Source organism: Amphiura filiformis, chromosome 9 (assembly GCF_039555335.1).
Source record: "Amphiura filiformis chromosome 9, Afil_fr2py, whole genome shotgun sequence".
Classification (NCBI taxonomy): Eukaryota; Metazoa; Echinodermata; class Ophiuroidea; order Amphilepidida; family Amphiuridae; genus Amphiura; species Amphiura filiformis.
The window spans coordinates 40,140,673-40,154,674 of record NC_092636.1 but is presented as its reverse complement, the minus strand read 5'-3'; the positions used below and the strand labels follow the sequence as shown (position 1 = coordinate 40,154,674).

The 14,002-nt window shown below is 35.9% G+C and overlaps 1 protein-coding gene across 2 annotated transcripts in view; it reads left to right on the top strand.

The window, feature by feature from the left end:
• The window catches only part of LOC140160991 (phosphatidylinositol-3,5-bisphosphate 3-phosphatase MTMR2-like), a 40,648-nt gene that overhangs the window by 11,879 nt on the left and 14,767 nt on the right, over positions 1-14,002 (top strand). The window contains exons 1-4 of one of the 2 annotated variants that reach the window (XM_072184352.1): positions 498-658; positions 969-1,056; positions 7,635-7,729; positions 12,899-13,009. In XM_072184352.1, the coding sequence (XP_072040453.1) occupies positions 557-658; positions 969-1,056; positions 7,635-7,729; positions 12,899-13,009 (396 nt within the window). In that variant the 5' untranslated portion in view covers positions 498-556. Of the gene's footprint in view, positions 1-497; positions 659-968; positions 1,057-7,634; positions 7,730-12,898; positions 13,010-14,002 lie in introns of those variants that run through there. The other variant, XM_072184351.1, reaches the window with a different exon arrangement.

The following is a 14,002-nucleotide window of genomic DNA, read 5'->3' as shown; positions in this document are numbered from 1 at the left end:
TATAGTAAGGACAATCAATTGACTAGGGACACCAAGCTCTAAATAGGTAAAAATAGCGCATGTACCCTGCATGTGCTAAGACAAGCGCTTCCGAACGGTTGCCTGTGTCGCTTCCCACAGCTCTTCCTGGTTCAATTAAAACGCCTGTCTTTGAAAACTGGTGACTCATCCAATCAAATGCCCTCAGCTTTTTGCCTCATCTATTGGGCAAAGTTCATAATTTGCAATGGAGTGATAGCGAGGTGTAGAAATTAAAGTAAAGAAAAACAGGATTGAAATGTGTTTCATGTCCAAGGATGAAGTTCATTGAAATAAGATGTTTATGATTAAAAAATGAACTTTAGACAGTGAGAGATGAGGATGCAAGGCCTTGTTTGTGACAATCACTGAAAGGAACAGTGTTTAAACTTCGTTTGTGAAGCCTTTCGGATGCACTCAAGCTAACTAGTCTGTATCTTAGGTCAGCTATATGTAATATCAGCGATGTGTGTGGTAGGGTAGTAGCTCTACAAACAGACAGACAAACATAAAGACAGACAGACAGACAGACAGGATCATGTATAGTGTGTACTATAGTGACCGTGGTGCCAATAGTGACAATGGATTTAATTTGCCTTATAATTTAGCCTGGACTGATGGATTAACTTCTTGGTGTGAAGTAAGGAAATGCTTGTGTTTGTTGTTTCTTTCTTTATTTGTACATATATATGCATAGTACTTTTAATCAGATGCAGGAGGGGTCAATTCATGTGTATTTCAATGCATGTGTTCATTTTTCAAATCCATCCTACAAAATCGGAAGTCATCAGTTAGAATAACATAGCATCACTCTGCTAGGATTAAAATATGTCAAGATGCTGATAAGATAAATCATCTCTGTAGAAAACAATCTGAACACGTCATTGCTTCAATGTTGTTTCATTTGTCCATTCATTCAACATTTTTCTTTTCTTTTTTTTTCATTATAGACTCCAAGAGATTTAGGCAGTAGTGGGAGCAAACTTGGCCAGACAGAGGATGTACCATTATTAGTAGGGGAGGCAATCCAAGGCATTGGTAAGTTATTATACTAGTTAGCGATCACCAGAGGCATATTGTGAGTGTTTTGGGAAGGGGCCAAACCTGGAAGGGATACTGATTGTTTGTCGAAATTTTAGTTTGACTTTCACTTTGATGCTATATATTTTTTACCCTGAGGCTGAGAGTCATCACGATGTACAACCAAATGATATTTGCTTTCCCATCTGCAGTCCAGGATAATACCATATATGGAAAGGATGATCCTTACCTTTCAAACATGTGTGATCGGTACAAGTTTCTATATCAACTATACTCTGATCAGCTCGTAATAAGCAAGCTGGTGAGTGGTGACAACTCTCTAGTACAAAGGTTCCCTAGTCTGAAGGCTCCTTAGTCCCAAGTTCGCTAGTCCAAACACGTAATTTACCATTTGCTAGTCCGAACTCAGAAAATTGGTCGCTAGTCCGAATATTGGTTTCTCTAGTCCGAATATAGATTAAGGCTCGCTAACCCTAACCTTAAACCCTAACTCTAACCCTAACCATAACCCTAAACCCTTATCCTAACCCTAACCCTTATTCTATATTCGGACTAGAGAACCTTGAACTAGAGAACCTTTGGACTAGCGAGAAGTCACACTCATAACATTGCAGATTAATATAAAATGACATACATGTACTGACAGCGGGGTTCAGCATTTACTCGAACTGCGCTTTGCGTATTGCCTGACTGATGTGCGCTTTTGTGAATTTACTCGCGCAGTAACAAAAATAATGAAAATCTGGAGCTCATAGTGTCAGACAAATATGGCCATAATGGCAAATGTAATCATGGTAATCAACTTAAATGGTTTCATATTCCATTTTGTAACAAACAAAACATAAAGGCAGCAATGGAGAAAATGTTACAGAATTCTTGCTTGAAGATCAAGCAGAAGCCAGAAGATCAATGCAGCGATGAAGCAGAGTTCCTGTCTTCACTATTGCTGAAGAAAATTGCCAATATCCTTTAAACTTGAGATTGGTCAATGCCATTGGATGCTTTGGAACAGTCAATATTTCCTTTTGATTTGCACAGGTGTTACAAATGCCAGTGACCTCTGACTACATGCCAATAAGGTGTGTTTCATAGGCACACTCTGTTGCCATATGGTGTTGTTATCGGACTGATCTTAGATAGCAGCACCATACCTTGTAACTTTGACAAATATAAGATGTGCGCTTGATTTTAGTGACTTAAAAGTAAGGTAAAGGTTTATGCCTGTGTCTACAGGCCAGGGTACCCATATCTCATTCAAAGTGACTTGGGCCAGACTCCTCCGTGAATAATGTTGCTGCTGGGGGTTCGCCACTCCTGCACAACAAGTCTGCAGATGAATTGAAGCAAACAGGATAATTTAAGGGCCTTACCCAAGGACATAGCAAATTGGTTGTGATGTGACTCGAACCTGCGACCCTATGGTTACGAGTTCGATCACTTAATTGCTAAGCAAGCACTGTGCTCCCAATGGTCAGTCTTTAGAAAAATGTACTTTCACACCAACCCGATAAACAGTGACTTGTAACTTAGTTGATGAGCTGATAAAATTACATGCACATGCAGATGCACATATTTGTGATGCGATCAAGCAAAATCAGTCGGAACTCGGAAATATTGATTTTGAGAGTACACATATCCTTTTGTTTCCTGTTGTTTTGGAAACTCTTTAATTACTCATATCTGTGGAACTGGTTGTTCAATTTTGGGGTTTTCTGCAAAATCCAGATTTGTAAATTTATGCTTTTTACTATCCTATGAGAAACTGAAAATGTATAGTAACTGAGTTCCGCCTGATTTTGCTTGATCGCATCACATTTAATCTTGTTTCCAACAATGTGAATATATGATGAGTAGGAAATTTAGGTCCAACTCTTATCCAGGGGCTAGATGTACATGTATTGTAAGTAATTTGAGATGTTATTATGTAATGGGTAATGCAGTGCAAGGATCTTGCCCTACATACTCCTAAAATGTATGATTATTTTATTCTGTATCAGTCACATGATCAGATGTAAGGGACTAAGACAATATCTAGATTGCTGCATGAGCATTGGGATATTCCAGTTGAAATCCACACACCCCCTATGGAAGATATGACCTTCCACACTGGGAAATGGGAATGTGAATTTCAAATGGAGTTAAGTCACCCATTCAGGTAACTCCATTTGAAATGCAACTCCCTGTGTGGGGAGATTAAGGTTGTATCTTCCATAGGGGGTGTGTGGATTTCAACTGGGGTAGCCCATATGAAGTGAAAATTGATTGCCAAGCATCTGACTCATTTGATGGCATGGTTTATTTTAGACTGCATTGAAGTTAAATTGGGAAACAGTTTTCATCATTATGATGCCGTATATTAATGTTGATAGTAAATAATCATGTCACAACTGTGTCCTGAATTTGATAATGGTTCACATGAAGAATGATAAAACAAGAACATGTACAATGTAATTATGCTTTTAAGCATTAAGGACTTAACAGTCCTTTCATTGACTTTACAAAAATTACTCACCATTCTAATTGTCAGTGTTTACTCACTCTGGAAATTGAGTGTACCAAATGAAGCATTCTTTCCCAAATTGGCCCAATTTGGGATCAAACATTCCTCAGATTGACTAATTATTGTAATACCGTATATTGCAAATTCATGTAAGCCAGCTCGTAAGTTTCGCTGACCCAAACTTGCAACATACGGCTTCTGAGTAAACACTGCAAATTACTACAATGTACATGTATATGAGCTTATATGCAGTTACAAGAGAAAGGGGAGAGAGAGGACTCAGAGGAGGGGGAAGGGGATAACACACAAACAACCAGAATGCAAATAATAAGAAGGGTCATGTGTTTTAATATCACATTGATGCATCTGTGTTTGTCAGTTAGTGTGTTTTTGTCATGAATATACATACATGGAAACATTTGAATCCAAATGGGACCACCAAGATTAAGTCTACTCACTCTAAATAAAACAAATTTGACACTCAAGGAAGATTTGTTTTCAGAAGCCAGATGATTACAATCATAGCATAAAAATAAATGAGGGAAGTTTTTGATTTTCTATTCAGAGCCAAATTATTCTATTTCAGCAACTGATCCGAATCCCTATGGAAGGAAGATTGATGCTTCAGGAGAATATCTGCCTTTCTGTGGTTACACTGTCATAAGCATGTGTCAGGATAAACTGGATTTCATAGAAGAATTCATACAAAACAGCCAAATTATGAGGAAAGTAATCTCACCTTTGCCCTACACCTCTTACCACATGACCACCTACAACATTTACAGCCATAATAAGGCACCGATCAAATTTGTTCGCGAGTGGTTGGCTAGCGATAAATTACAGGCCATCAGCCATGCAGGTTGTATCCCACCACGCGATGTTTATCCAATCATGAATAAAGCGCAAGAAGTTTGGGATCAAACTGGAGTTACGGAATTTACCATCAGGCCAATTGAGGTCAAATTCACCTACAGTAGCATCCTGCTTATTGAAGTGTCGATGAATGATCAAAAACTTATTGAACAGTTTGCTCATGCTAGAGCTCAGTGTGATGCGATCTTTGATAAAAAGGATTCCAATTTGCCACTGCATATCACTTTAGGTTATATGTTTTCTAGCATAGGGTACTTGACAAAGAAAGAGAGAGAACAGTTTGATAAAGAAGTGAAACAACTGGGCAAACTTGTCCCAAACAGCTTAACAATGAATCCACCAACTGTGTCACTGTTTTCATCCATGAAACAGTTTGTCCCATTCAAAAAGTTCTTTCCCTAATAAGCAACATGTAACTTGCACAAAGTACTGTATTTGTTCCATTAACAGCCCATGCCCCTATAAGCACCCACACAGTGACTTTACAACAAGCAAAATATGATATTATTAACCACCCATGCATATCTGGGTCATGGTCTGACACATGGCACTGATGATGGGTGACTATTTTGGGCCATATTTATGCATGCAATGCCAGCCAGTAGGCTGGCGAAAATAAGTGCCCATCCAAAATGACTTTACTAAGCTCCCTGAGTGGTTAATGGAACGAAAATGGTAGTTTGTTTAGACAATAAAATGTATTTTTTTATCTTGGGCAAAAGGGCTATAATTGAAATGCTAGGTCTGTGTGTGTATCCAATCATGAATAAAACGCAAGAAGTATGTGCGTACGTTCCTCCGTTTGTGCACCAGATAACGCAATGTCTATTGATCTTAAGAATGGACGCCCATCTTCACAGCATACATGTAGATGTATCTCTTGAAGTAGGCCGTTTCTTTTCAGAAGCCATACTGAAATAAGTGCTCATTAAAATTGTAAGGCATTATTAGCATATAAATCTTGTAAGGGATAGAAAGATTCAATCCAGGTATTCCAACTTGATGTGGGGAACAAGACAAACACTATTTATTACCTGTACTTTGTTGTAAGGGATACTAATTTGAAGTGGATGAAATGTTGTTTAAAAATATATAAAAATGCTCCTTCAAGTTGTGTGTTGGTTAGTTTTCAAAATGTGGTAGATAATATAGTATCTAAGATACAAGGTACCATAAAACCTTGTCTACAATAATATAGAGTGCTTCTGATGAAAGCTAAATTAATCCAGGCGCCATTATGGAGTTTGAGCAAAAATATTACAGATCCAAGCATATATACAAACAGGTATTATTGTAAGACCAATCTATTGTATTGGCATATATTCATGCTTGTGTCATATTAATTGAATTTTCATCAAAAGACACTATATATGCTTGTCGACGAGGTTTTACGGTATATAGATACACCAAGGATCATTTAATGATGTGAAACGTGATTGCTATTTTAAACAATTTTGAAAAGTGGTCCCTTTGTCAATTTGTCTTTCTAATTTGGACCTTCTTGGGTGCTTTCAAAATAATTTCCTGGGAAATGGATCTTTTTGTCAATTAAGGGTGGTCCACTCCCTTGCTATGGGCCTGACAGAAAGTATTGAGAGGTATACCATCCTGATTCCTTGTATAACTCATATTATACAAATATTGATTGCTATGAGGGGCATGGTTAAGATTATAGGCCCAAGGTGATCTCAAAACCATGCTATCGGTGCAGAGGGTCATAGCATGGTTTTGAGATCACCGCGGGCCTACAATCTTAACCATGTTCCGAATATAAAGCAGTCAATATTTGTTTTATATACCGAATGGATATGTGGATGTTGCAATTGCGCAGTTTGACCTCAATGCACGTGATCGGTCCATAGTTCATTTCCATGACCGGTCCATACATGCAGTTCATTTTGAGGGCATAGTTAATTCAATGACTGCACTTTCAACCAATCAGATGACAGGAATCTATATATGATATGAGGTATATAATATAAAATAGCACTCTCAATTTTCCCCCATTTATGTAATTACAGTAAATTACAGTACTATAAAGAATAACAATTATATATGTAACAAAAAAACAGAAAAAGTTGAATAATTTTACAAAGAGAGGCAAATCGATGTTAAATAGAAAATATATGCCTACTACTATATATGCCTATTTACATGTAGTATGAAAGTTGTCTGCATTGTCCAGGCTTTGAATAGGAAATTATGTGTTTTATTTGAAAAAATATTAAATGATCATATCGAAATAATAAGCATGAGTTCCTATACCATTATGCTTGTGTGTGGTTCTAATAAAATCTATGCTATATGTATGACAGTTTCAGTTTCATTTGTAAATCTGTAGCTTTAAAGTAATCAATTAATGATAATTTAAATAGATTTGTCAAAATACAGCATGTAATGCATTAAACAAGCAAGTCTTTCCTTTTTACCATGGTAATATATTAACAAGCTATAAACTTGACCTCTAGAAGATTGCAGAGAGGAAGCTACTTGATGGGCCTCAGTTAAGGAGATCAAGGACAAGATTTGTAACATTTAGCACTCCCGTGTTCATTGCTTTTGATTGCTTAGTGGGACTGTCTATTTGACTAACTAATATTTATTGCCTGATGTGGTCAATAATTCAAAATATGAGAAAGATTAAGGAAAAATCAAATTTATGTCAAATTTTGAACAAGTACATGTTTAAAAATTTTGTTCCAAAAAATAGGTAAAAAAACCCTTTTTTTATTGTCTTCAAAATGGTTAACTTTTATGTGGTTTTTTTTTGTTGAGATTTGACAGTCCCCTTTTAAACAGTCATTGGTCAAACGTGGTGTCGTGGCTGATTTTCTTTTCCTCTAAATAGTTAAAAATAGACATGGAGAGGTTTTTGATTTTGTTTATAATTGTTTTTAGGTGTTTTTTTTGGGGGGGTTTGGGGTTGGCCAATGGACTATGATCTATCCCTTTTGGTAAAAAAATATTGACCGTAGATATACAGTATAAATTCTCAGATATGGGTCCCAATTTTTGGTAAACTTACCCTTAGAAATGGATATGGGTCTGGCAGCTCGAGCTGCACAACCCGGTCAACCCCATCAGAAAAAAATCAAGTACCTGTATACAGGACACTTGGCTACCATAACATTTCATACTAAATGTAATCTGCTGATTATCTGATGCTAATGCTATTGATATATGGTTCTTTTTTAATTTTCAGCCAAAGATGTGACTTACCTGTGCCCATTTACTGGCCCTGTACGAGGGACTCTCACTATCACTAACTACAAGTTGTACTTCAAAGGTGTAGACAGGGTAAGTGTTACAAGTTGAGTGATGTGAATGTCAAATGCTGAAATGCGTGCAAAAATTTTGACTTTCATCACTTGGAGGGGTGCAGAATCGATGCTGAATTGGTCAATTTTGCACCCCTCTAAAGGGTGGCGCCCGGGGCACGTTGCTCCTGCCCCCCTAGTTACGCCACTGGTCTAAAATTGTGTTAACATTTTCTTATTTGGCAAAACATTACCCCCATTTAGTGCTCAAAAATCACACCATTCTGATCCTCTGGCAATAAGGATTCAGAAAAGGTATACTTTGACCTAAACGGTTCCAAAAAAAGTAAGGCCCCCCCCAAGACATTTTAGTATAATCCAAAAACAGCTTGATCAATTCTCTTGTTTTAAAGTTTGGAACATAGACTGATTAGTTATGCATCAAGTGAGCGGGTTTTGTTGCTACTTTTTATCATCTTCATTGCAAAATGCAGCCATTTATGAAATTTTCGACCAAACAAAAGTTGATTTTTTTACATAGGCTTTTTATGCTTCAATTTTTGTTTGACAATTTTCCCCTTTAAGTGAGTAATTTAATCAAAAAGAGGCATAATTTAATTTAATTAAATTTAAGCTTTTCCTGATTTAGGTGTCACACATTCAAAAACAGTTTTTATGGTTCAGTGAATAAATTAAAATGAATGCTGCAGCTTATTTCTTTCAATAATGAATAGGCCTTTTATTGATGAATGCAATGTCATAAATGGCTGTATGATTACTCACTGAACCATAAAACATGTTTGAAATGTGTAAAAATTAATTCATGAACATCTTAACTTAAGTTATTTTTATAAAAAACAAAAACAAATTAGAAACATTCCTTTTTAATTTATTTTCTTGATGTGAAAGAGGTCTGAAACCAAAAATCATGCATAAAAAGCCTACATGTATGTAGAATTAGAAAAGTGCAACTAATTTTTAGCCGAAAATTTTATAAATGGCTGTATTTCTCAGTGAAGATGATAAAAGATAACAACAAACCCCCATTCACTTGATATATAACTAATCAGCCTACAATGTATGTTCCAGCTTTAAAACAAGAGAATTGATCAAGCCGTTTTTGGATTATACCAAAAATTCTTAGGGGGGGGGGGGCTTATTTTTTTGGAACCGTTTATCTGTGACTTACATGTACAGTTATTGTGATATCTTATCTAATTTTGCCCTGCATAGGCTGAAAATGAAATTTGCCCTGATTGTGATGAAAATTATCTCAAATTATTAGTCTTGTTGCAAGAAATCAGAAAAGGAATAGTTTATGGAAATTGGAAATAAAGCTGTGTAATTCTGCAATAGAAAATTTCTGTGCTAGGTTTTAAAATTCTATGATCTTTTTGCATCAAGAATAAACCAAACTGCAGTGAAGGGTCATAAAGTGTGTTTGACTTACTTTTAGCCCATTCTTGCACATTATGCAGAGTCTTAAATGAGAATGTTTATGGCAAGAGAAAAGCGAAAAGATGTTGCAGTATGTGTTTACTGGCCCTAGTTTAAGATATCCTGTGCTAGTTCCCATGCTTTGCATCAAAGATAAGTCAATTATATACATGTAGCAAGTAGCAAATTATAGTGAACATCGGGCTTTAGGATTTAATTCCAAAAGGATGAAGTTCTTAGTTGTGAAGAGTGATTGCTTGTAAGTTGCATTCTGAATTTATTTGAAATTATGCATGTGGTGTGTTCAATCACAGTGTTTGGATGATTGTATTATCATAAGTACATGCTCAGCTATTAAACACAAATTGTTTTACAGAAAACATAAATGTCAGGGTATAAAACATTGGAATAACATTCTAAAACGTTTTTGAAAACTTGCTGCTGCAAAACATTTTGAAATGATGTTATGTAAGTGTTGGTAAACTATTTTGCAAAAAATGTTTTACAATACCATTTTGATATCATTTTATAAATGTTTTGTAGTGTTTTTTCACAACATGATGAAATGACCTGACATTATATAACTTGACATTTTAATGTTGTTAAAACGTTTTGACTAAAACCAAAACCTTTTCATTACGTTTACAAAATAATCTTGTATTTACTGGGTAATAAGGTAGTCCTGACCATGCACTCCAACAGTGTTACAATGTACATCAATGGGTACATACTATTATAATTGAAGACAGAGATAAAAAGACTAGTTTACGTCTGACGTCACTGTCAATCAAATTCCCTACAATCCTTGATTGGTTAACAGCACGTAAAAGGAAGGTCGATTTATCTGGTGCCGATCGGAGAAAAGAAATAGCAGAACATGGCGAAAAATTACATACTTTTACAAGGCAAAAAGCAACTTCTCTTGGCATTGTTGACATGGTGCCTTCGCGAAAGAAAGTTTCCTACTATAAAGACCTAACTTTTGAGACGGTTTGTATGTTTGAAGGTGCAAAATTAACAATAAGGCGCCCAGGGCGTCGCTAGACCAATATGATTCGGGGGGTGTACAGTATGGTTTGCCGATGGAAATTTTTTGTAATTTGTTGACCCAAAATTTTTTTAGCCAGGACGTCCCTCAGAAATCTAAAAAATGGGGGGGGTAGGAGTCAAAAAAATGTTCAAAACAATTTTTTTAAAGTAGTAACTACTATACCATTCACAGCAACACAATTACGTAACACATGATTAATCTGTTATATGGCTCTCACATTTTGCAGACAATCAAACATACCTTTGACTACATTTGCCGACAGTCACATGATTTTGCCGACAGCAGTCAAATTTTGCCGACAAAATTGTGTATTGGGGGGTGTGATACCCCCCCTCTAGCGACGGCCCTGAAGGCGCCCAGGTTTTACCGCCGCGTTCAGCAACTCATATCATCACAACATTTGTAAACAAACCGTGCTCGAGTTTGATTGACAGATGACGTCAGACACATACTAGTCTTGTCTTCCAGTATAAAAGGCCCAAATTTGGCCCAAATTTGCCCAAGCAAGCACAAAGTAATTCTAGAAGCTTCAAACAAAGTCGAAGGGGTGAAAATTATTATACTTAGTTCTCTAGGTTAATAGGATGAACAAATTTTAATCTTTCTCCAGAGTAGACCAGTGCACATAAACGTTGAAAAAAAACCCCAGTGCATCCGGCCGGATTCGAACCGGCGACCATCGTAATACTAGCACGACGCTCTAACCAATTGAGCTAAAAAGGCACGTTGGAGAAGAGCGGAAGATATAAATAAAAATTACAAATAGGTATTAGGTTCGAATGATGTTCGTCGCATTATTATACTAACATGTAGTTCTCTGGGTTAATAGGATGAACAAATTTTAATCTTTTAAAGTCAAGGGGTTTTATGCCCCTGTTTCAAGTTAACTGAAATTTACAAGAACTTTCTTTCCATTAAATGTCTTCTTTCTGGGTAAGATTATAATACAAAGAAGCAATTGTTTTATTATTAAACTTAGTTAAATTTCCCTTTTTTAGGATATTTACTGTTCACATACCACCATCAATCTGCCAGTACTTGTCATAAACAGGATATTATCTAAATCAATGAACTTAGCTCTCATATATACACCTAGGACTAGGAATTGTGCTTGAAATAATAAGCATACTGACAGGGTGTTTATAAAAGGTCGCTTTTTCCCCCCATTTTTGTTGATGAGGATATCCATAAATGTGATGTGATCAAGCTAAATGAGTTGTTTGTTGCTACTGATTTTGAAATATAACCATTCAAGTTTCAACTAACTTTTTATTTTGTTGTTCTCAGCAACACTACAATAACCATATCTCTAGAACGATGAGTCTAATTGTAAAATTAAAAACCAAGCTTGCTTGAAGTTGAAGTATGAAGTTCACATTATTTTGTGATCATTCACCATAGAATTCCATCTCTAAGCATACGCTTGTTTTTTGACGAAAGCGACAAAAGGCAGGCATCCACCACAAAAACATTACAATAGATTGGTCTTACAATAATACATGTTTGTGCAACCTCCTGTATCAGTAATGTATACTGTGCCAATAAAGTATCCTTACACTTGGAAAAATAATCACAATTTCCAAATTTATTTTCTTAATAGATGCACTATCTAATCCTGTACATTATGACACCACATTGAATCCAGTGTGACTTCAAGAAGCAAAGTTACAAGCATTTGATTAGGCGAAGGTCCAGTTTTAAAAGTGACAAACTGGCCTATTCAAAACTCCACAGACTAGACATCTGGTTTGAGAGTGGTGAATGGCTAATTTATGCGTTTGGCTTTAATTTAAAACAAAAGGAACAAAAGAAACCTGGAACAAAAGAACTGGCAAATAAAATGAAAGTTATGAAAAGTACAGAGAAGTAAAAACTGAAATAAAACTGCTTTAAATAACGCTTCATTGAAGAAACTGTGTTGTCTCTTTGTTGCGCTTTGTTGGAATCTTTTTGCGCCTTGTATAGGCCAGTTTGTCACTTTTAAAACTGAACCTTCGTCTATTCAATTGCTTGTAACCGTACTTTTTGAGGTCACATTGGATTCAATGTGGTGTCATAATGTGCAGAATTAGATAGTGCATCTACTTTTTTTACCCCAACAAATTTACCCCAATATTGTTCAGTTTTGAAATTATGATTATTTTTCCAAGTGTAAGGATACTTTATTGGCGCAGTATAGTTGCTCAAACTCCGAATAGTGCTCTTGAGGAGGGTGTCTGCCTTTCATCTCTTTCATCAAAAAAAATTTAGAAGCATATATCCTTGCAGACCGAATTCTACGGTATTTGGGGATCAACATTGGTGAAAGGAACGTTGACTTAGACATGCACAGTCCTACTAAAACTAATAAAGTAAACAAGTAGTGGCTGCGTAGGTTTGAAAAATTATCAATATATGCAAATAAATTAATATTATGTGGTTTGACACCAACTATTTCTCTTGGACTTTATTATACCTACTAAAACTAATGTGCATAAATGTGTCCATATTGTTTCTGCTCAAGTCTGCGGTAGAATGCGTGTACTTGTGCTTTCACCATGATAAGGCTGCAGAAATCAAAACTCTTACACAAACATTATCACAGTTTTTAGATTTCTTGAGTATTCTCACATGACAATTAGTATGAAAGGTCTTTCCGGCTATGCCATTTGTGGAATTTCACAAATTGTTTTGATGGTTAGCATGCATGTCACTAATATCTCTGTCTATTTGTGTCTTTAGGAACCTATATTCATACTAGATGTACCACTGGGTACTATTAATCGTGTGGAGAAGGTAGGAGGCTCCACCAGCAGGGGAGAAAACTCATATGGGCTGGAAATATTCTGTAAGGTAAGGTGGTATTTTCTATGGCTGTGCAAAGTATAAATCTTACTATGGCTCTGAACAAAGTGATCAATGGAACAGAGATGATAAGTTGAAGTTTGAAAAAAGAAGTACATAATTTATCATAGGTTTTATTATGCTATATGTGTGATAAAAATAGAGTATATTGGAAGTGATACGACTTTTCCTACAATCAAGGAAATTAATGTTAGCACACTCCGGCATACTAATGTAAATCGCCACCCTCTTTCCCAGTTCAATGTTGATGAAAGCACTTTTCCCATTGAGTTCTCCAGTTTCCCCAACATTGGTTGAGGGGGAATGGGGTAGAGAAAGGGAAGGGAACTTCTCATCAAACATTGTTATACTAATTTCACTGAACTCTCAGAGCGGCAGTGAAGAGTTCCTACATATTGTCAAAGTGTGCTAACTGTATATTTCCTTGATTGTAGATTTAGATGTGAGAGAGATAATTGGATTTAAATAATCAAAATAATTGGATATGAATACCCACAAATATAATCAGTACCAAACTCTCAGTAAACTGTATATAGTCTTGACAAGGCATGAAGCAAAGTTCGAGTTAGTAACGATGAACATTTTATTTCATTGTATATAAATGGTTCACAAGTTCCCCCTAAGATTTTTTTAAATAATTTGAAAAGTTGTTGACAGAATGAAAAATTTTACATTTACAATGTCAGACGTTGTTGCGTTCTGTCACAATGGCTCACATTCTGTAAGAAAAGATGCTGCTTTAAAATGCAGAATGTAATCTATGTTTAGAATAGTCTACATGCTTTGTGAGAGTTGAATGAACAAAAGTGCAACTTTCAAAACCACATCTTTTCTTACATAATGGGTCATTTTGACTGAATGCAACAATGGGCTATTCCATTTGAAATCCACACTACCCCTGTGGAAATTTTTTTAAATATTTTTGTGAATTTCAAATGGAATGAACACATTAGGTATAGCTCCATTTGAATTTCATACACC